The sequence below is a fragment of the Leopardus geoffroyi genome, chromosome A2 (genome assembly GCF_018350155.1).
Source record: "Leopardus geoffroyi isolate Oge1 chromosome A2, O.geoffroyi_Oge1_pat1.0, whole genome shotgun sequence".
NCBI lineage: Eukaryota > Metazoa > Chordata > Mammalia > Carnivora > Felidae > Leopardus > Leopardus geoffroyi.
Window position 1 is genome coordinate 142,237,238 of NC_059331.1, and position 24,925 is coordinate 142,262,162.

The 24,925-nt window shown below is 34.3% G+C and overlaps 1 protein-coding gene across 3 annotated transcripts in view; it reads right to left on the minus strand.

The window, feature by feature from the left end:
• POT1 (protection of telomeres 1) overlaps nt 1-24,925 on the minus strand; it is an 88,753-nt gene that overhangs the window by 30,503 nt on the left and 33,325 nt on the right. For all 3 annotated transcript variants that reach the window (XM_045495496.1, XM_045495497.1, XM_045495498.1), the window contains exons 7-10: nt 24,275-24,389; nt 10,036-10,166; nt 6,568-6,858; nt 2,011-2,166 (exon numbers count right to left, since the gene is read on the minus strand). In XM_045495496.1, coding sequence (XP_045351452.1) covers nt 2,011-2,166; nt 6,568-6,858; nt 10,036-10,166; nt 24,275-24,389 — 693 coding nt within the window. The remainder of the gene's footprint in view (nt 1-2,010; nt 2,167-6,567; nt 6,859-10,035; nt 10,167-24,274; nt 24,390-24,925) is intronic.

Sequence of the window (24,925 nt, forward strand, 5' to 3'; positions counted from 1 at the left end):
GGTATAGAGGTTTCCTTAGTATAAATAAAATGTGATGTCAATATACATTAACTAAAAGCTTACAGTTGCCTTACTTATACAGAGAAAATCCCTTCCATTTTTCTATTACAGTGCAGATAAATAATGTAATATTATATCTTTAGAAAAAGATTAAGTGCCCTATATTTTCTTAGCAATGTGCGCTCAGAGCACCCTCTAGTGGGCAAGATAAGGTAAACAAAAAGGGACCTGAAAAAAATTCACAGCTCTCATTGATTTGTTCATTCACTAGCAGATACTATTTACTTCATCTTTACTGTAAGAAAAGCACTGTGCTAGGTGTTATTCAAGTCTTGGACAGGTGAGAGGGAATAGGAAAACTTATAAATGCAGCATAGGGAAAGAGAGGAAATTAAATTGTGAAAGCGGAATCTAAAAAAAAAATGCAAATCTTTTTCATTAAAAAAGAACTCTATCTGTATTTTAAAAAGACTTTGAGGGGCACCTGGGTGGCTCAGTCGGTTGGGCGTCCGACTTCGGCTCAGGTCATGATCTCAAGGTTCGTGGGTTTGAGCCCCACATCGGGCTCTGTGCTAACAGCTCAGAGCCTGGAGCCTGTTTCAGATTCTGTGTCTCCCTCTCTCTCTCTGACCCTCCCCTGTTCATGCTCTGTCCCTCTCTGTCTCAAAAATCAATAAACGCTAAAAAATAAATAAATAAATAAATAAATAAATAAATAAATAAATAAATAAATAAATAAATAAAAATAAGACTTTGAATTGACTCTATCATTATGTGTATTTTTGAAATAATCAGTGTAGACAAAATCAGGGAGAAGCATCAAAAATGTATTTTCAACAGTCAATTTTCTCTGATCTGTTAGGTATGAAAACGTGTATACACACACACACACACACACACACACACACACACACACACACATAAAGGACAAGCAAGTTCAGTTATCACCCCTTCTGGACCCAGACTTTAGCCTCATTTATCGATGAGCTGGGGGGGCTTATTTGTAACGCAGTGTTAGAGGAACTATTTCCTTCTCCAAGAACATTTATTTACAAAGGGAGACTGGGCATAAAATTCAGACTGAAAACAGCTGCAATTCACTTTTACTGTTTTCTTCCTATAAGTAGGCCATATAACTTTCTATAAGCAGGCTGTATAACTCCCTAAAGGTAGGATCGAAGCTATTTGCAATAAAGAAAATCATTTCTTTATACTACTTAAAAGGACTGGCTCTGGAAACCAAACACTATAGATTCAATACAAGTAGCCGTGAAATCTTGGGCTTAACAGCTGACTCCTCAGTTTTCTCATATGTAAAACGGGAATGGTGACAATACTGACTACACAGGATAGTGCTAAATACATCTGAAGTGTTTAACAAATGTTGCTATTATCACTGTTGTTCTAATGATGCCATATGTTGCTAGAAAAGATACTTCCAAATAAAAGACACAATATAATGAAGAAAAATATTCCCTAAAATATTAATAATCAAGAAGTGCCACATCTCAACAGTGAGCTTTTACCTAAAAAAAACAGTAACTCAAAAGCAGTGAGCAAATTCTAATAAACTGTACAGTATAAACACACACAATTTATGACATATATTAGAGGTGGATCAACAATTTCTTAAACTAATGAGTAGAAAGTTGTAGGCTAAATTTTCAAAACCCAATTTATAAAGCTTAAATGTTTAAGTTTACAAACATTTTATACAACCATATACCAGAACATTTTTCCTTACTACTTTTATGGTAAAGTTGTGTACAGTCTTAAAATATCCAGGAAATGTTCTTTAATTTTTAAAAGTTATTCAAGCCATTATAATTTAATGAAATCTTCTAATATTTTCCTTTTTCTAATAATTTATTTTAAATACATTTTACAAATAAAAATTAAAGAAAAATAAATTTGGAGTTAATTTCTAGACCTCAAATATCATCTATAAATGTGATTTACCCCCACATTTATAAAAACACAAAATAGAAAACATTTGCTACTCAACATCACCTTCAGAAATTTTGCCACTTGAACATGATTATCATAGACTAAAATGTCTATTGTTAGATTCTGTAGCTGATGGATGTGACTTAAATCTCCTTCAAGTGCAAGGTCTTGTATCAAGACTCTCCAAGATGGGAATGGGGTCCTGGTGCCATCCCATACCTGCCATAACAGGGTAAAGCAAACTTTAATGATCTTTCTGAGCAACAGTGGAGACTTTAAAAAGAACATTATTTTCCGGTAATATAACTTACAAGTATTAAATGTATTCCCCCAAATATCTGCTAAACTTTAAAAATGGTGTATATTCTGGTTGTAAAAGGACTACATAGATATAGGTCATGTAGAAACTATAAAGAAAAAAATTCACACTACCTGGAAAAAAAGTGCTAACATATTGTTGAATTTCTTTATCTTTTTTTCTTCTGTGTATTTATGTGTCTTTTTCTGTTTTTAACTGGCATTATATTCTGCTTTGCATTTCTTAGCTTACTGTTGAGCAATTTATCAGCTAATATAAATATTTTTCTAAAATATGATCGTCAATTGCTTCTTTCATTTTATGCTGTGGATATACAAAAATTTATTAAACTGATCCCTGTACTGGTGATTTGCTATTTTAAATAATTTAAAATACACCTTTATGACTACATCTGCTCATTTTCTTAAGTATAAATCCCTAACTTTCAGGAATGTATTCTAACCTTTGCTTATTTTTTCACTTTGTTTTCATTTGGAAGAGGCTTTTAAAAGTACAGATAGGAACGTTCTGTTCAAGTTAGAGGTTATGAACACAAATGAATGAAACTCGCGGGTGCTGGAAAAGGAAAGGACATCTTGGATTGCTATGTATGCTACATTAAGATGAGGATGGGAACATGGGCACAGGAGGAGTATGTGCTACCCTATCCTTAGGGTGTGAGCTAGCCTGTGTTGTGCTAGGCTTTGAAGAGATGGCTGTGCTTTGTTATAAAAGGGTATGACAAAAGACATCTGGCACGAGATAAGAATGCCCTTGCATGTGAGAAATTTGGCTGGACAAGAGAAACAGGCTCTCTGAACAGAATACACTCATTTCAGCTGTCTGCCAGCGTGAGCTTACAGAGGAAGTACTGAATAACGTTGGTGACTATTCCAAGTTTCAAATAAATAATCACTGAGTTTGGGTCACTCACCGTTCCCTAAATTATTCAAAGAGCCAGGATACACACTCTGGGAGCAGGTACAGTGTATGTCACGAACTTTTTTCTCCACCTGGAATGTGTTCTTTCATACTGTTTTTGTGACTTTAAAATAGCTTTACAGATGAATCTCCCAGCCTTTTGGGGGAGGGGCTGAGAGAGTAGAGTGTAGCTACATTGTTTTTATGCTTCAGTTCTAATCACCTAGAAGTCTTTTTTTTTTTTTTTAATGTTTTCTGGAACTTTTGTAATTTTGTATCAAAACTTAATCTGTTAGGAATCTGCATCTTATGTACAGATCTGATTCTTTTCTAAATAGATAAGAATCACCATTTAGCAATCTGTCTTCATCAATTTGAAATGTTATTATCATGTATGTCTTGTATGTACAGTGTAAGAGGTTCCTAATCTTTTGATTAATCACACTATAATTTCAATTACTATAATTTCATAATATGCTTTAATATCAGATATCTGAGTTTTTAAATCAAGCTTTTCTTGTTTTATGCTTGACCATTTAATGTTTCTAATAAATTTTAGAATTACAGTCAATTTAGAAAATTTGGTTTTAATTAAAATGGCATTTTATTCTTTAAGAAAGAATAAAAAAAATATTTGAATATGCTCAATGGAGTTTTGTAGTTTTCTTCACAGAATATCAGGGATTTCTTTCATGAATTGGCTTGTTTCACAGTTGATGTGACTTTGAAAGAACTTTTGTTCACGTATATGTTCTATTTATTACTGATAGGTACGAAAGCTACATTTTACTAATATTTAAACCACTTATCTCACTGAATAATTTTATTAATCCAAATAGCCTTTCAGTTCATTGTTTGGGTTTTACATCTTGTGACTAATGACCTTCTCTTTTTCTTTCTTTTAAAAGAGTTCTAGCTCTGGGGCGCCTGGGTGGCTCAGTCGGTTGAGCGTCCGACTTCAGCTCAGGTCATGATCTCGCGGTCTGTGAGTTCGAGCCCTGCGTCGGGCTCTGTGCTGACAGCTCAGAGCCTGGAGCCTGTTTCAGATTCTGTGTCTCCCTCTCTCTCTGCCCCTCCCCCGCTCATGCTCTGTCTCTCTCTCTCTGTCAAAAATAAACATAAAAAAAAAATTTAAAGAGTTATAGCTCTTTTTTTTCTTAGTGAATTTCTTAAGATTTCCTGAAAAACATTAGGTAACAGAAAATAGTGGGTATTTTTGTCTTGTTCCTGGCATTACTGACTCCAAAATTTGAACACTAAATATTTTGTTTGATTACAAGAGAAACTTTTCATCAAGTTAAGGAGGCATACTTCTAATTCTAAACATTTGACATAATTTGCTAAACATTTTCACAAATGTATTGAACATTCACCAAGAGGAATGTAATTTTCCTAAAGTTATCCTAAAATTAATTCCTTAAATTTCTGATTTCTAAAATAAACCATGGATTGCAGTGTATTACTGTTTTAATACATTATTGGTGTAACGTGTCTACTGGTATGATTAAAATGAACTAGTATCATAGTTACTAATAAAGGAATCAATATTGGTATCATATCCATGTTCAGACTGGATATGACACCAGATGCCCAAACACTGGAAATAATTATGTTGTTGCATTCCATGCTTTCCACAACTCACTTGGAATAATGTCTGGCTCCTTTTGTGCTTAAAACATAATTTAAAAAGTTATTTCTGCTGTGTGATAGGAAAATCAATCTCAGAAAGACAAATCACTCAAAATTCAATTTTCCAGAGGTAATGAGTAAAATATTGCTATATATTCTTCCTAATATATTTTTACTATGCATATAATACATTTTAGTACATAAAACTGCATTAATCTCTAAATAGAATATTATAAATATCTATCTTAGTAACTATACATCTACAATGTCATTTTATTGTAACAGAGTATTCCATAATACGGAAACACTTCACACAATTAATTCTCTACTGTTAGTATGAGTTTTCTAAATTTTGTTACTGCAATATAAGAATACTCTTAAATTCATTTTTCCACATTTACGAAGTAAATTTAGAAAATTTACAAAAATAAATTTACAAAAATAAAATTGTTGAGTCAAAGAATATACAGACTTCTGAGATTTAAAGTGTCTTCAAGAAAGTCTTACATTCACTTCCGAATGCTGTGTTTTAAAATAACATCTACATAAAAGCTGTTTTCACTTATCTGAAAAGGCTATCTATAAAAATGGAATGCAGGCATATGTTTTGTTGCTTTAGAATGAACGTACATTCTGCCATGTCAGCTAAAAGGTGGCAGATTTTATCTCATAATTTAAGAATTTTCTACACAGCAGTGAAAAGATGGAGTATATTCTGCACAGCATATTATATGCCATTGGAAGTATTCAGTGCCTATCAAATGTTCAACTGTTAAGGATGTCACTTTGGGCATCCAAAGTGTGATCAGTATGACTGGCTGACCTATGATTTCTTCTAACTTTGGATGATTTTACTTTGCTTTAACTTCAGATGTCATACTTGACTTACCTACCTTTTTTACAGCATGTAATTACTTTTCTCAAAGTATTTCGCATGTATATATGTATGCTATTTTCAACTTTAAAAACTTCATATTTCATTCAATAACTTTTATCTTCACCAACTCCTCAATAAGGGCAAGGTATAAATGATAATAATGCTAAACCCAATACTTGTCCAAGTGCCACGGTACAGTTTCTTGTCCTGTTGTTTCAAAGAGTCAGAAGCTAAAGAAATAACCATAGGTGCGGAGTCGAAGCAGTGTTTGTTTAAATGCATTCTGACTAGGGTGGGTAGGTGAGGTTAATATTGGACAACTGTCTTTTTCAGAAGCTATTCATGAGTAAATTGGGGCAGGTGTAAAGAAAGATTAGATAGGTCTTACTTTACTTTTTAAAATCCTTCTGATTTAAAAACAAAACATAACAAGAACAAAAATAAACACTTCAAAACCATCTGTGATCTACCCATGAGGCACGCAGTGAAATGACATGGGAAGAGAAGCCAACATCAATGAGCCAAGAAAATAAATGAGAAGCAAGGCTACCTTGACAGGGAAGCAGAAATATGCATACATAAAATTGTAACTGAAATATAACAGTAGAAAACAACTCCATATTTTATTAATATTAAAATAAGAAATATATAAATAAACCATAAACTATATTTAAACTATTGACAATACTATTTTTCTCTGGATGCATAAAAAAAGAGAAGTTCAAGAGTAGAGCTGCATGAATATCTATGCTCATCAAAAATGGTAAGTTAGATTTAAAGTTCTTAATATAATACAATAGTGGGCATACTTATTCCTTCAGAATGCTGAGCTATAAGCTCTTTATAGATATGTAGGTGGTGCTAACTTATAATTTCAAGTATTTAAAATACCTACCTTTAGAAGAAATGATGCTCCATCCACTTCGGCTTTGCCCAAGAGCTGACAAGTCAGGTCAAAATACTGCAGGGGCTGAACATCACACAATTTTACTAATGTTGAAGAAGGTGAAATATGAGTAGATGCCCAAACACGTAAAGCTTCTACCATTCTGTGGTCCTCCGCGGTGAAGTTAAAATACTTGCTTGAAGTACGAGGTATGATAGGAGCTCCCAAAGTTCCCTCAAATGTCAAAGAGGCAAAGCCAGAGCTGGTGATACCTTGAGTCTCCTTTTTATATACTTGAATCTAAGAAAACAGAATAGCTTACTGATGCAGAACCCGAAAAGTAAGATACTTGAGGGATTATAAAATCTTGCCAGCACAGTTAATAAAGAATATAAGCAATTAATATATTTCATTTAATTAGCATATGAAATTATAAAATCAACCAGGCTATATCAAGATACACTGTGTAACATTTATTTCTATTTTTTAAAGGTCTAGGTGGTCAACTCCTTGATCCTATCAAGCTTGCACTTTCACAATTGTTACTTTTCTTATTAAGGTATAATTTACAAAAGGAAAAAGGATAGTGACAATTACTTATGAATGTTACGAGGAAAACTAGAACACTTAAAATACAGGACTTCAAAGTGAACAAAACGCAAGAGGCTAAGGTTTCATCAGTCTGACTGAGAGGCAAGACAGTGACAAAGACTTTGGCTTTCAGGTTCTGAGGCTCTGCTATTACATGCATATGCATTTATGATGCTTACATCTTCTTCATAAAGCAATCGTTTTGTCTTTATGAAATGCCCCCCCTTTTAATCTGTAATATTCTGTCTGATATTAATATAGTGATTTCATTTTCCTTATGCTTATTGTTTGCTTGGTATATCTTTTCTACAGTTTTGCAACTTGCCTGTGTCTTCATTTTGCATACGGAGTGGTGTTTGTTCTTGCTTTTTTATTTGGTCTGTTTTTTTTTTTCCTTGCAAAAGGAATGTTTAGTCCATTTACATAAAATTACTGATACGGTTATATTTAAGTCTACTGTCTTGTTTTCCTTTTGTATCCCCCCCCCCTTTTTTGCTCTTTAAAATTTTTGTTCTTCTACTGTTCTTTCCCCATCTTATTTTGACCTTATTAGTGTTCTGTTTACTTCCTCTGAGTTATGAATGAATGAATCTTTACCGCAAAGTCTATTTGGAATCAGTATTGTTTTACTACATAATGACTAGTTTCCAGGTCACATTTCCACTTGCCCATATCCTGTTTTACACTTTCTACTGAAAGTATTATTGAAAGTATTATCTGAAGATAATAACTTTTCAGTGGTATAATTCCTTTTAACTATCCTTTGTGCTATCATTCATATTTTTCTACTATTTTATAAACTCCATCTTCCAATGTTATTATTATTTTTTTAATAGCCATTTATCTTTTAGTGAAATTTTGGGAAGAAATACAAAACATTATCTTTCACCATTTTCTTTTTTTAGTTTTGGTCATTTCCTAAACATCAAAAGTTTCTGGCTGGTAGCATGCTTTTCTGTCCTGAATAACCCATCCTTTAGCGTTTACTTGTACTGAAGATACACTGGCTGGGGATTCTCACATTTTTGAAAAATATTTTCTTTGGTTACAAAATTCCAGGTGAATACATTTTCTATCACCACTTTTATCATTGCTTTGTTCTTCGGGCACCATCATTTCAGATAAGAAATCAAAGATGGCTGGTATCGTTTCTCATGTGGAATGTGTTATTTCTCTGCCAGCTCATTTCAAGATTTTTAAAATCTTTTTCAATGATTTCACAGTGACTTGTTTAGATATGCTTTTTCTCTGAGGTGCCAGCATGGAGTGCACCAAGTTTTTAACATCTGTAAATCAATGTTTTCCATCAAATTTGGAAAAATTCTACTCCTTTCTATTTATTTCTATAAATATATTTTTTCCCATTCACACTGTTTTCTTGTGCATCTCAAATGACAGGTTTCACCATTTGATATTGTTCCACAATCTTTAAGTAAACATGATATATCTATTTAGCTTATCTAGTAAATTTTCATTAATAAAAATATTAATATATTTGCTCACTAAAAGATATTAGACTGTTTACGGCAGCATAATATCCTCAAACTAAAAACTACTTAAACGTTCCACAAAATATATACATTCTGATGCATTCACACGACGGAATACCACTTACCGATGAAAGTGAACAAAGTAAAATTATATGCAGTAACATGGTTGAATCACACGGGCATAAGCCAGACATTAAAAACAAAACAAAACCTAAAGTCTATTCTCTTTATATAAAGAGCAAACAGAGATGAAACTAATGTATGTTGTTTGAAGTCATGAGAGTATTTATTCCTGGATGGGGTATGAAGGAAGTTTCCGAGTGCTAGTTACAGACTATACTTATATTGTGAACTGAGAGATGTACAGTCTACTTCAGTTAAACAACAGCAAGAATAACAACTAAAAACATTAGGAGGGAAGAGTGCACTCTCGGAATACAAATACTATAGGAAACAACAGTATGTGAGAAATGGTAACACTACGATGATAATATTTCTATTTCTCTTTTACAATTACAAAAATATTCTCTACTACTCTTCTATTCTCAGGAAAAGGGCCTTAAGAGATCAAGATAGCTAATTCTTACTGAAACTAAGAATAGAACACACCCAGAATATTGTGCTCACTTCATGAGCATCTCACTGACCATGAGGGACACAGAATAACTGAATCATGAGAAGAAAAAAGACAATCAAGATAATGAAAGAGTTGCATGGAAATCTTCATGTAACAAGAGGAAAAGATGAAAGGACAAAACTACTTAAAACCTACGGACTGAAAATATTACAGTACTGAATTTTTTAAAAAATCAGACAGTATTTAATAGCTGTACTTTCATAATAAAGGTGGGGTTTTTTTACCTTTACTTGTTTAACTGCTTAGCATAATTTTGTAAGAACTGAAATATGTTCATGTTTTAATACATTTTTCATAAAGATCAACTTACTTTGATTTCACACTCACATCTCAATGCTTTCACTGTACTTGAATTAACATGACCTCCCAATCTTTGTGTAAGTTTTTAATAAAAAAGTAAAACAAAACAAAACCTCAGCGGCCTAGGGCTTTTTTTTTTTTAAACCCAACTCCACCTGGAAAAGCTTTAAACCATCAATCTATCTTTAGAAGTGAGAAGAGGAAATGCAACTAGTCTTAATCATGGCAACTAACACATTTCTGTGGAAGGAAGGCACACAGTTTGTCCAAATGAGGAGATTTCTTAATATTCATTATTTGAAGTCTAGTATTATTTACATTTCTTCTTACCTCTTGAAATGGCTGATGCCATGTTCCACCACAGCAACCACATAATTAGTGCTAACTAATGAATTAGTACTAATGAAAAATACAGAGCCCTCTTCAAATACAGATGAGTTTGGACAGTATGAATTTTACCTTCAGCCTGTGAAAGCGAACAATATCTCCATTTTTATAAATTATTGGTAGGGCTTCGTAACTTCCACTGAAGAGCAGGCAAGTTAACTTTACATTTGTCTGGTCCACAATTGTTACAACTGAGCAATAATCTGGAAAACATAAAAATATATTACCTTTTGGTATTTCAAAGAATTTGACAGAATAAGAATATGGGTGAATTCAAAACACCAAACAAATTTTTATCCCTCCTTTTAATGAAGCCTTCTGAGAACAGGATCAAAACATAGGGACATTTTCTTGGCTCTCAAAATGCACTGCCAAATTATTTTGCAACAGTATTCCACAAAAATTTTAGAAAATTTAGTAAAACAAAAATAAAAATCCTAATTAATATAAATTCTCTGGAGGGGTATGACTTTTATATTATTTCAAAGTTTAGAAATCATGAAACATTCAAATAACATAACTTATAAAATAATAAAAGTTAGGGTGAAAACAAAAGACTAGAAGGTATTTGAAGTAAATGTGATGGAAAATCAATATTCTGCATGAAAATCCTATGAAAACTGATTATAAAACCCAGAATTTCACAGTGACTATGTAATTCAAGTGAACAAACAACTGCTAGAAAATTATAGTAACAAAAACAAACTCAAAAGAAAAAAATGAGGATTTGCCAGTTCCTTACAGAAGATTACACGTTAGAACAAGAAACTGGCAAAAAAAAAACAAACAAACAAAAAAAACAAAAAACAAAGAAACCACTAATAATACTTGGGTTGCTATGAAAATGAAAACTTCAAATACTGGTGGTAGTAAAAACTGTAATAGATGCTACTCTGAGATATGCATGTTTCAGAAAGTTGCACACTGAGGAAATGTGTTGACTTTAGCCCTTCCCAGTACCCTAGTAATTACAGTAGTGGGATAGAAAAGAATAAACCCAGAACGTGAAGGAAGAGAAGAGAGAAGGAGTGACAGAGCAGGGGAGAAGGTAGCAACATGTTACAGGAAGATGGGAAAACAAATGGTTAGGGATAAAATAAACAGGGAGGCTGAAATCCAGAAGACAGTATAAAGTGGCTGGAATAAAGATAGAAGCCACCGGGATTAAGCGTGGGAGTGAAAAGTAGAGCCAAATCAAGGTTAATCAAAAGTTTACATACAGAACTGTTTCAGTAACCACTTGTCCTGACCTCTATTGCCCAGGAAAATGATTTCAGGTAGGAAGGCACTGTATTTAAACCTAGCACTTCCAGGAACACAGGCTGCTTTCCAAGGACATTTTTCACTGATTAACCAGAGGGTGCTAAGTCTTCCAACCTGGGTGTTATCACCCAGAATAAATCCTTCCATGTTATCACTTTAGGGGGCCTACAGCCTGATGGGCAGCTCTCTTTTCACCCACCCTAGAATGACACTGTCAATCAACATGCCCTATGCAAGTACTATTTGTCTCTATCAGATTTCCCATTCAAGGAGGAGATCAATTGGAAAAACAATCTTGAAAAAGAACAATCTAAGACTGCATCACAATCTCAGATTTCAAGATAGACTACAAAGCTGTAGTAATCAAAACTGTATGGAAAAACAAAGTACTTATACACAAAGCAAACAAGATGACTGTTTATAACCTAAAACAAGCCATACCTACATTTTAAAATGTAAAGCCAGGAAACAATTATGGTAAAATAAATATCTGGCAAAAATAAAAAGGAAGGAAGGAAGGAAGGAAGGAAGGAAGGAAGGAAGGAAGGAAGGAAGGAAAAAAGGTAGGAAGGCAGGCAGGAAGGAGGGAAGGACAGACTAATGGGCCAAGGGAGGCAGAGGGAGAGAAAGAAGGGAGGGGCAGGGAATAGAAATGGGAGGGGAAAGGGAGGAGAGGGGGAAGAGAGAGTTAAGGAAGGAGGAAGAAAAAGAAACCTGAGTCTGTGAAGAGGAGGAAATAATTCAGAGAACATTAAAAAAAAAAAAAAAAACTTAAAAATAAAATCAGGAGTGCTGGCTGGTTGTTAAGCATCCCACTCTCAATTTTGGCTCAGATTATGGACTCACAGTTCCTGAGATGCAGCCTGGCCTTGGGCTCTGCGCTGACAGCTCAGAGCCTGCTTGGGACTCTCCCCCCGCCCTCTCTCTCTCTCTCTCTGCCCCTCCACTGTACATACTCTCTCTCTCTCTCTCAAAATAAACATTTTAAAAATAAATAAAATCAAAACCTTGATAAGCATCTTCAAAGAGCAAAAATTATTACATCTTCATTTCTTGATACACCAGCAGGATTCACTGGACCCAAATTTATATTCAGAATTTCCTTTTTTAGTACCTCTACTCATGAGGAGTGTTGTTTCACAGTTTGTTTTTTTTTTTTTCTTAGCAGTCTTACAAAAAAATCAAAGACCAATTTTACTTATTTTTAATAGAATATAAACATTCTTGTTTTCAATTATCACATGGCCCTATTGTACCCTTTTATAAATCTAAGATGTATTAGGAGACCTTAGCTATATTTCTATATGTTGAAATATTTTGCTATTTCATTACTCTAGTAATTAGTTCATTATTCCTACCTATGCTATAAAATACTAAATTGATTTTTTAAATGGAAAAATGAGGGCCCTGCTTAGAAGACAGACACAAGAGTGAAATGAAGCATCCCCAATGCATTGCACTGCTCAAGTATTGTAACACCTTTCAAGGAGACAAAGTTCAGAGACACTATCTGGAGTTTCTTCTTCTTTATATAAATGCTGTTAAGAATTAAGAACTGAACAGTTAAGTGTCCGACCTCTTTTCAGGTCTGATCTCACTGTTTGTGAGTCTGAGCCCCACATGGGGCTCTGTGCTGACAGCTCAGAGCCTGGAGCCTATTTCAGACTCACTGTCTCCCTCTCTCTCTGACCCTCCCCCACTTACTGAGAAATTTTTGCCAATAGTCACCGGGAAGGAAATTGACAGAGCCAGTCCCTTCACCATGATTAAATGAATCAAAAGCTAAACGCAAAGACAGGAGCACTTTAGATCTCACTGCTAACAATGAATGTACTTAGAATAAAACACAAATGCTCCAAAGGTTTTAAATTTCATAAAATTCCATGACAGACAAAACATAGGGCAAAGAAATTACAAGTCCATCAAAATCCGATTCAGGTATGCACCATCAAACTTGACTTTTTTTTTTTTTTTTTTTTTTTTTTACATTTTTTCTTGACAGCTTCTGCAAAATCACACATTGCAGATTCATATGTAATAGAATGAGCAATCTCACACATCATATTTGTATTGGAGAACTATTTACTACTTATATTCATAATGTGATTTTAAGTTGTAGTAATCCTACAACATTCTTCTTGCTTTAAATGCTTCAAAACGAGCCACATGTAAACTGGGGCTACAAAGCAAAAACAAAACTGCACATTTAGCAGGCGTAAGTAATAATAGCTGAATTTAAACGTTAGCTAAGATGAACTGACATAGTACCAGCCTTGCAGCACATACACAATATTGAAGAATAAATGAAAAAACCAAAATATTAATTTAAAAAAGACTTAATCTAAACCTCAAAATATTGGAACCTGTCTCATTGTTTTACTTTTCCTAAGAAAATGTCAGCTTTCTAAAAAATGACTTGGTGGGCTACAAAGGACTCCACTCTGAGCCCTGAAAAACAATGCATAGGCCCATCGTCTATAGGGTCTAGCTTTTGCAGTGCCTTTCTGCAAATTAGAAAAAAGCCTCCCCTTTTCTCAAAAAGAAATACTACACAACCTGAAGAGCTTTCCAGAGGAATTTTACTGAGCCCAAGAGAGAAGCAGTCTTCACTGCACCTACACGTGCATCTGCATTCCAGTCTTTTCACATAAACCCGAAGAGGAACAGATATCCACTCGCAATGTACACATTCCTTCTCCAGGCCTTTCCTCCCAGGCTCCCTAGAAATCAGGTTCAGAGTGAGGGTGGTTAGGGTGTCAGGTTTAGAGCTGGGGTGGGAATGGAGGCTGAGAGAGAAAACCTCAGGGGATGCCCAAAGAGCATCGCAACAGGTGTGTGTCTGCCAGGTGTGTAGGTGTTGCAGAGTTCTGAGTCCATAAATGAAATGGGGCCACATGCTGGTACAGATTTATGCAGAAGAGTGCTCCCCAGCTGCATCAGGACTTGACTGGGGGGCCTGAAATCTCCACACCTGCATGTTTTCATGTAAGTGGTTCCATGTGGATGAAAGTGGCATCTCCTTAAACGGAGCACACTGTGCACCACATATCTGAGCTATCATATGCTAAGTGCCTGTTCCTTACTCTTCTCTTTTTCAAGTTTGTTTATTTTGAGAGAGAGAGAGAGAGAGAGAGAGAGAGAGCGCACAAACAGGGGAGAGACAGAGAGAGAGAGAGACAGAAAAAGAGAGAGAGACATGGAGAGAATCCCAAGCAGGCTCCGTGTTGCCAGTGCTGAGCCGGATGCGGGGCTAGATCTCAAAGAAGCTCACGAATGGTGAGATCAAAAGTCGGACACTTAACCGACTGAGCCACCCAGGTGTCCCCCTTACTCTTTCTCTTGGCTTATATATTTTCTTTTTAAAGTATCATCTGTGACTTTTAGCAAGTTTAAGCCAAACAGACCCACCATGTGTTCATATTTTATTTTTTCTTATTTTTTGAGAGAGAGCATACACACCCATGCACGTGCAGGGGAGGGGCAATGGGAGAGGGAGAGAGAATCTTAAACAGGCTCCACACCCAGCACGGAGCCCAATGCGGGGCTCAATCCCAGGACCTTGAGACAATGACCTGAGCTGAAATCCAGAGCTGGACACTTAACCAACCTAGCCACCCAAGCACACCCCTTTAATAAAATGTTATTAACAAAGAAAGAAAACAAAACTTCACATTCAAGAAAACAAAAGACATTAAAAAAAAATCTGTCCAATAATTTTCTCTCAATTGCAATAAAAACAACAATCTAAATGAAATATTAAATAGCTTTCAAAAGGTTCTTTCAAATAGCACTTGATTTATGACATGACTAGAAACCAAGCTACCCATTTTAACAAATACTAACGAGGCAAACTGCTAAATGTTTTATTTTCCTGCTTCAAAGTGTCTTACCAAATAATCCATCAAAAATGATTGTATAATAAAAGTACTTATTTTCCCCATGCCTTATTTTTGGCCCATTCTCAAATGAAGGAAAAATAACTTGTGAAATTACAACTTACAACTTCATATTTTAATAATAAAGCTACAAAGCCAAAAGATAATTGTTTTCTTGATAGCTAACACCAGCAGGAAAGATAGGAAGAGTAGAAAGAACTTTAATAAATCAGTATTCTTACCTTACCTACATAGTACATTTAGGTGCTAATATAAAAATAAATATAAATTCCTTAAAATGTTTTAAAATAATAAAATATATATTTAAACCTTTGAGAAAGTCTTGACTTTAATGCTTTAGCAAGACTTCATATGTAAACCGTTGACTAAGTATTTACTTTAACTCTAACTTCACGTAACCTGATATAAATCTGGAGAAGATAACAAATGATAAACTAGGTCCTATATTCTGCAATCTTGACTAACTCACCTAATTTCATCAACATGATTAAGTGTAAACTGCCTTGAAGTTTTATAAGAGGAAGCTGGTAGTTTATCTAATCAAAGAAGCATACATGCTTAAATTATACAATCCACAAAAAAAATTCCTCCATGAAAGTTATTTCATCTCCTTTTACCAATTACAGTACTATTTATAAACCAATCAGTATTTCAGTAAGTTTCTAGTTCTATAAAAGTTTATTACTGAAAACCCAACTAAAAATTATAAAAGGCAAATCGCTAAATCAACACAATATTATATGCTACAATCTTACTTGTTTTACAAGTTTATCTGTTTTACTTTACAAAATATAATAGCACTCCCTTAATTATGCTGGTGTGAAGTTACATTAATTTTCCCTCATGTTTTAATCTTATTGGTAAAGATAAGGAAAGACAGGAAAGAAAGCATAAACATTATGTTAGAGATATACATGCTTGTATGAGTACACATACAGATTAAATATGAATTAGATAGGTAGGTAGGTAGGTATGTAAGCTGATATTCTGTGAGTTCATAAGTGTCATTCTGGAATTACATCTGGAGTTGTTTTACATTTTACCCCACATATTGAGAAACCACAGTAGATGGTATACCTAGGTGTAAGGATTTATACTAAGACTAGCAATGGCCTCTATCTTCACAGCATTTGTATTTAAAATAAGAAAGGCACAACAATAATTTTTAAAATAACTATCCAAGTGTATTAATATTCAGCAATAAAAATACATGCTACGACTGACTACACATTTTGATACATGCTACAGCATGAATGAACCTCAAAATCATTATGTTAAGTGAAAGAAGCCAGAAGCAAAGACCACATGTTATGAGTCTATCTATATGAAGTGTCCAGAAAGGTAGTACAGAGAAAGAAAGCATATTAGTATGAATATTGTAGAGGTAAGCAACATACTCCTGCAAGTCTTAAAAAATACTAAAATGATAAATGAAGAAACCAAAAACTAAGATTAACAAGAAGACTGTATTATTATATGAAACTTAGAATGGAGGTAAAGAATCTTACCAACCCAAACATCTCCAAAAAGTTCACGTGGAGATTGTAGCAAATACTCTGCCTAATGATTAAAAATTGGACAGCTGAACAGGCCTCCTCTTAATTAAGGAGAACCATCACAGAGTCACATATTGGGAGAAGAAAATTTACCTGGAGTTCTGTTAGGCGTTGCTCCTCAGACCTCTATATACAAGTACACATATTATATGTGACTCACACATCACATTATTTAATACATGATTTTGAAACAACATGAAAGTTACCAGGAAAAAGACCATTACACACCACATACAAAACAAAATTCCGGGTAATATATGCAATATATCTGTTTTTAAAAATATTAAAGAATTTTAAGGGGCTGGGTGGCTCAGTCGGTTGAGCATCCACAAATCTTGATTTTAGCTTAGGTCACTGTTCAGGGAATCAAGCCCCATGTTGGGCTCCATGCTCTCAGCGCAGAGCCTGCTTGGGATTCTGTCTCTCTCTCTCTCTCTCTCTCTCTCTCTCTCTCTCTCTCTCCCTCTTCTGCTTGTGCACATGCTCTCTCTCTCTCTCTCTCTCAAAATAAACTTTAATAAAAAAAACTAAAGAATTTTAAGAAAATACAGACTAATATTTTTCAAATCTTACAATGAATAAGCCCTTCCAAACAAAATCATGACTCCAAAAGTATGTTAAACATTTGTGTTTTGAAAACTATCAGCACCAGAACTAAAAAGTTGGAAAAAGCATCTAACACTTAGGACAAAAAAGAGATTAATACCACTAATATATGAGAAGCTTCCAGAAATTGCTGACAAAAGACAACCAAACTGAAAAAGAAAATATATTTTGACTATCTTAATCAATGAGGGTAAAGTGGAAGAAAAGTAGTACACTGAAAAAGATCTTAAAAATGCAGATAGAAATCAAAGCAATTTATAACTTGAAAGTAATATTTGTGACTTAAATATTACTAGAATCCACTTGACCTGATAAGTAATGTAGCAAAGCATTCCACTGATGGCCACTTAAAACATTTTATTTGTAATAATTCTGAATACATAATCTTTCAAAAACCTACCACCAACTGTATTATAGTTTTATCATAAAAATAAAGTTGCTCATTACATACATAAAACAATCAGTTTTACCACATACAGAAAGTTAAATACAAAAAAATACTTTTTAAATTTTGACCTAGAATATAAACAAAGTGTATAAAACAGAAGTATTATAAGTCTTTAATAATGATCCCTGAAAAAGACTGCTACAAGAGCATAAAATTATGCATCAACATACTGCAGATGTTCCATCTCTTAAAATTATTATTTAACTTCTTCAGCAGTTAGACTTTGAAATTGAAAGTTCACATTTTCATTATAAAAGTCTGACAGCTTTTATTGCTATTCCAACACCTGCAATGCTGGCCTCTTCTTCCTCATCCATCAAAATCCAATTTATCCTCAAAAGTTCAGCTTAAATGCCGTATCTCTTAGTAGCCTTTCCCCTGTTGGCATTAATCTCTCCATTCTTGCTCCCAAAGCATTTTGTTTGTTTCTTTAGTTACAGCATACAACTGTGCCTTAGCGAATTGATTCAATTCAGGTCTTCCTCATCTCCCTCAGGAAAAACTCTCTGAGACTCTATCATTTTACCACTATGGACAACAACCAAGTCCAGTGCAAGGCTACACAGGGCTGGCAAAGAATTTTTTAATTGAATGAATAAAAGAATGTAACTAAGTTTTAAGAAAGAATGAAGAAACAGTACTGATTTTTATGATCAATTAAAGCAATTCAAATCATAAACTAATGAAACATAAGGATAATTCTCTAAATAAGCAGGCTAATAATTTGTTTGAGGAAAAGGTCATAAAAGACAGAGTCAGTTCTAGGATATATATAGAAAGCCAGATAGAGGCCTCAAGCTTCATCATAGTCATTCCTGAATATAAGCAAGCAGGCAATACAAAGGTTCAGTGACATCTTTCTCCACCTTCATTGTCCGAGTGGAAACCTACTTCTTACTGGCATGGACAAAACAGCTGGAAATAGTTTTGAAGAGAGGTGTAGCTCACCTTTCCAAATCGTTAAAGAGGTTAAGTGATGACTAACCATGCCCTAGATGCCTTCCTGATCCCGAAAGTCGGATAGCCAAACACTTGAGAAGAGTCTTACCTCACTCAACTTGATGTTATTTTTTAGTTCTTAGGAAATGTAAAACCCCACGCCTGCCCAATCCACAACCTCCATCCTTTATAATAGGTAAATCCATTATTCAACTTTAACATATAAACTCAAAAGCATGGTGTGTTTTACAATGAAGATTCTATCTTACACCTCCAACAATAAAGTAGATGAATAAAAGTGTAATTTCATAAATTAAGGAAAGACTAAAAACAAAGTAAAATCATAAATAATTATAATCATTGTACTGTAATTATTATCTGTCTTAAACATTCCTCAAGGGTAGAAACAATGACTTACATATGTTTGAATTTTCCATGTCTAATATGATACACAGCATATAGAAAGTACTTAATGTTTACTGAATAAGGGAACAGATGAGTGAACCAAAAAGCTATTTATTTTAAAAGCCATACATTAAACCAAAAACGTACGCTGTGGTCTTGATATCAGCTGAATATTCAAATAACATATGAACGTAACACAGATAAGGAGCTTGCAATCTGGGGTTCAAAGAATGGGGGCGTGAACTTCCACATGGCATGTTTAAGTCTTTAGGCATGCATGTGCATTTTTGTAGGACAAGCTCTATAGCTGTCTTCGTTTGCACAAGGGTGCAGGACAGCAAAAGGGTTAAAACTCCCAAAGATGCATTATAAATTTAAAAACAAAAGGGGAGGGGTGCCTGGGTGGCTCAATCAGTTGAGCATCCAACTCTTGATTTCAGCTCAGATCATGATCTCACAGTTCATGAGTTTGAGCCCCGCGCAGAGCCTGCTTGAGATTCTCTTTCTCCCTCACTCTCTCCCCCTCCCCTGCTTGCACGTGCCCTCTCTCTCTCTCTCTCAAAATAAACATTAAAAAAAGTAAAAAAATAAAATAAAAAATATAATTCAACATACATGTAATTTTAAATTGTACTACATGCTTTAATCTCTCTTTGATGAATCAGCAGTGTTCTGGATATCATGTAACACCAATGAGTTATTAATTATTCAATAATTAAATTATTTTTTAACCATTTTAATGTAAAATATGAAGGAGTTTAACGCTTTAAAAAAATTAAAAGACACTAACTACGTAATCATTTAACCTGCAACAATTATCACTCCCACCAAACAAAACCATTCAAACGATAATGTTACTTGATATAAATGTATACATGGCGAGTCATTCATTCCTATAAGTGAAAACATTTTTACCCAGCCACGACTAGCATTCTAGCATTAGCTGAGATGTTTTACAGGAAAAGAGAAACTCCCAGGGCCCTATGTCCTAGCACTCTATCGCAAGAACTAAAAGAAGCAAAATAGATTAGGGGCTCTCAGAAGTGCAATGTTTTGGATACTCCTCTAAGAAATCGGATTCTATACTCAGTTATTGGCTAAAACAGGTATCCTTTCATAAGATAATGAACAGCAAACGAAAGGTCTGCTTCTGGAAACACTGTAACATCTAAAGCTGTTTGAGGTTAATCAAACTGCTTTCCAAAAATGGAAGATTTTAATGGGAGGCAGGGTATGAAAAACAAAGAAGTTAGGGACATAAAGCATTCTTGAAGTAATAGGCTAGCGAGCCACAGGCAATGTGCCACATTATGTGGCACAAAAAGGCGGAGAGCTGCAGGGTCCCAAAATTTGAAAAAGAAAAAGACAAAAAAGGAGAGGTGGACAGCAAAAACATGATATAAGTATTTTGGTTATCCTCTCCCTTCCTCTGGACTCAAATACTAGAAAAGTAAGCACAAACAGGGTTCCCTTTACTTCTCCCATTTGCTCACAGAGAAAGCAGACATTATGTTATCAATAACAAGCAAGCATGAGTCCCATACTATTAAGCCTGGAAGTGTTTTATGGCCTGCATACATTTATAATATTTAGCAAGAACAGACAATGAGAACAGAGTAAATGTGTCTCGCGTTTAAAAATAGCTGTATGCTATTTCTTAAAATCTGAGACAAAGCTAAAATTAAACTTCTTCATCGGTGTTACCTAAAAAAATATAATCAACGTTATCTGTTTAAGGCAAAAAAAACGTACATACCTGTCTAGCCAGCTCTCTAAAGCAAGAGGAAATGTGAGGCTTTCAAAGATAACTGCTAATAAAATTTCAAATTCCTAAGAAGGCAGCAATGACCTTGTCTGCCTACACAAATGAGGACATATTACATACCTCTGATGAGTCATTAGTAAAATCAATTCCGATGATACAAAGATCTTTTAATATATATTGTTTCCATAATCTTTCAGAAATTCTCAGTTTTCATGATGAATGTGATCATAACTGAAGAAGAATGTATCTATTGTCCTTTTAGCAACAGGACTGACAGACTTCAGCAAGAATAAAAAGCTACAACTTGTTCAAGACTGAATATAAAGCTTGGGAAATGAAGTGTTTGCTACCAAAAAGAAGACAGCTGCGTGCTACAGGTCGTATGTAATCATTATTACTATGGAGAGGAAGTTTTAAGTCAAGAAGTACAAACGCTAGAGTGCATCAAATGGCCTGTATGGCACTAAATTTAACATTTTTAAAAGAAATTTTAATGAAAACTCTAGCAAACGATATATAACAGAATAAACTTCTTTCCATTTACCTAAATTTGAGTTACATAAAGGTAATTTTCCTCCACAGAACTAGTTATGTACATCTGGATGTAGTATTTAAGATTGCAGCCCCATATTTGCAAACTAAAGTTGCTCTACATAATATAAAAAAGGCGCAGCTGTGGATTGTTCAGGGACATCTCAGTGGTAATACTAATGAAGTTGATCTTTTCCTCAACACAAAAAGTGCTGTTTCATCTGACTCCCTTTCTTGCAGTATGTTGAAGGATGAGTTCTATCAACAGAAATAAAAAGTGTAACTAAAGTTATATAAGATAGAGCATTTAAAACTTTACCATCTTGCTAGTAGTAAAGACATTATCAATATATTTTAAAATATACTTTAGTTTCAGTATGTTGTGATAAAATTGATGAGATTCATTTTAATTTAGTATCTCAGAAGAAACAGAGAAACATATTATCATTGTAATAACAGATGGTTTATTACTACTCATGACTTTTTTATTTAGGGACTGGATCCAACTAAACATATCTGATAGAGATATAAAATACATATGAATATATAATAAATATTATAGCTCCCCAAGGCTTTCATTATATACATATGATTTAACAACACTGTCAGAAGAAAACATGATTATGCTGTCTAATAACAACTTAAAATTAATAGTCATCAATGTTATAAAAACAGCTATCATTTTGTTCTACATTATCATTTGCTATTTTAGAATATATTTGCTGATTAGCAAAAACTTTCAATGACAAGAATTAGCAACACATCAAGTGCAAAAAATTTTAAAATTATACCTTCTACCAAGTCAGGTGGACCTTTATTTGCAGTAATATAGCTTATTCCTGAATTCAGCAGGATAACTAGAGGCCACCAGAAAACACCCGCAATTGGAAGAGGATCATAGTCATCGCACCTTTATAAGCGAATTCCCAGAATGGGCATATATTAAGATTCAGGGGGGAACAAAACCTGCAGATGAGAAAAAATCACCAAGGTGGAAGTATGCAAGTCTATGTTGAACAGTATGATGGCGCGGGGAACACAGACTTTGGGAGAAAGTAAAGTCAAATGAAAATATTTAAGAAATAAATACTTAATAACTTCTCGCTCCAACCTTAATGTTTAGTATTTCCCTTTCTGCTAAAACAGAAATCATCAGTTTTCTTTTTTTTTTTAATGTTTATTTATTTTTGAGAGAGAGAGAGAGAAAGAACGAACGCGAGCAGGGGAGGGGCAGAGAGACACAGAATCCAAAGCAGGCTCCAGGCCCTGAGCTGTCAGCACAGAGCCTGATGCGGGGCTCGAACCCATGAACCATGAGATCACGGCCAGAGGTGAAGTCGGACGCTTAACCGACTGAGCCACCCAGGTGCCCCATCATCACTTTCCAATAAAACATCCCTCTTCAGACTTACGTACCACTGATTTCAAACTTCTCTAGATTTAACAGTCTTCACACAGTCGTTTCCACACAAAGTCTTCACGGTCTACATTCACAAAATACTCTGACCACATGAAAATAAGATGTTTCTCCCATCTCCCCACGAAAGAGTACACTTCAAGTTCACTCCACAATAATAAAATGTACATATGTGTAATTTAATAAAATAGTTTGTAAATATGAACTCAACGAGAACATCTTTGCGTCTCTAAGCATGAGCCACAGGGGCGGGCATGCAGCAGATAAAGACAGGATTTCATCAACAACACCATTTTGCGTTTTTAACATCTCTAAAATACAGCTACATCTTACAATGGACAGTGAAGCATAACTCAACTGGCAGAGCTTTCTGAATGATACATAAATAATGATGCCTTTTACAAATGTTGTTTCAGATTAAATGGATTAATGACTGTTAAATTTAGTCAAATTGAATTAAACCAAGGTAAAGGTGTACTGGTGTGTTCCCCACATGAACTCTCAGAAAACTGAAATCCATGTTTTTTTATTCTTTTCTATGTAATTCTGTTTAAAAGCTTGTATTACTATACAGAATTAATTAGCTTATTCCTCAATTATCTTTTTTTTTTTAACCTTAATTATCTTCAAAAACCACCAAAGTACTATGTCTTTGGGGTGTTTAATTTTTTTTTTACATTTAAAGTAATTATTGATCGGAAAGGTCTTATTACTGCCATTTTGGTAACTGTTCTCTGTCTTGTAGCACTTTTGTCCTCCTTTGTATTTCATTGATTTTTTTGTGTGTAGTGACATACTCTGATTCCTTTCTCATTTCCTTTTGCAGGTATTTTCTTTGTGGTGACCATGGAGTTTACATGAAACATCTTACAGTTACAACAACCTATCTTAAGCTGATAATACCACATACAAAAACTCTACTTCTACTCCTCCTCACATACACTTTATGCTGTAATTTGTATCTTTTTATATTGTGTATTCATTAAAGTGTTTACAGGCAGTTATTTTTTTATATTTTTGTCTTTTTTAAATTCTATAACCAGAATTAGAAGTGATTTATATACCGGCATACAGTATTAAAATATTCTATATTTGTTTATATAGTTACCTTTCCTAGCCTATTTTATACTTTCATATGCTGTCATGTTGCAGGTTAGCATCTTTTTTTTTTTAAGTTTTATTTATTTAAGTAATCTCCATACCCCACATGGGGCTCAAACTCACAACCCCAAGATCAAGAGCCACATGCTCTTCTAACTGAGCCAGTCAGACGCCCCTTAGCATCCTTTTCTTAACTTAGTCTTCGGAATCTTACGACCATACTTATTTTATAAAACAGCCAAGCCAAAACATATGCATCCATGTTGTGTGGCAATTATAAATCAGAACTGAGCTTCTAAGACTTAGGGTACTGAAGGAGCTATGTTTCTGAAACCAATAAAGTAATTCCAGTCCATTAAAATCTTCGCTAATTTTAATACCTACCAGTTCCTTTGCTTAGATATGGAGGCTTAAAGAACTTGACAACACCATAGACATTGACGATTGTACCACCCTTAAGTTGATTCAAGGGTGTATATATATAATGTGTTGTTGGAACCTAAGAAAGAGAAGACAGTAAATATATATAGTGTTTAGAATGATGTTTTGATTAAAATTTTAAATTAACAAATCCATCTAATTACATTTTTTCCTTTTAAGTGTCTAAAAAGAGTCTATAGTCTGAAAAAAAGGAAATACACAGCTTATAAAGGTTACTATATAAACCACCCAGTTTTTCTTTTTTTTTTTTTTTTATTATTTTTTTTTTCAACGTTTATTTATTTTTGGGACAGAGAGAGACAGAGCATGAACAGGGGAGGGTCAGAGAGAGAGGGAGACACAGAATCGGAAACAGGCTCCAGGCTCTGAGCCATCAGCCCAGAGCCTGACGCGGGGCTCGAACTCACGGACCGCGAGATCGTGACCTGGCTGAAGTCTGACGCTTAACCGACTGCGCCACCCAGGCGCCCCACCACCCAGTTTTTCTTAGAAAGAACTTTGATTATAAATAATGCAATTTGTATACAATTCTAAGAAATGCAGTTTAAGAGATTTGGGTTCTGGATTTTAATCTTAAGTAATAACAAAACTTGT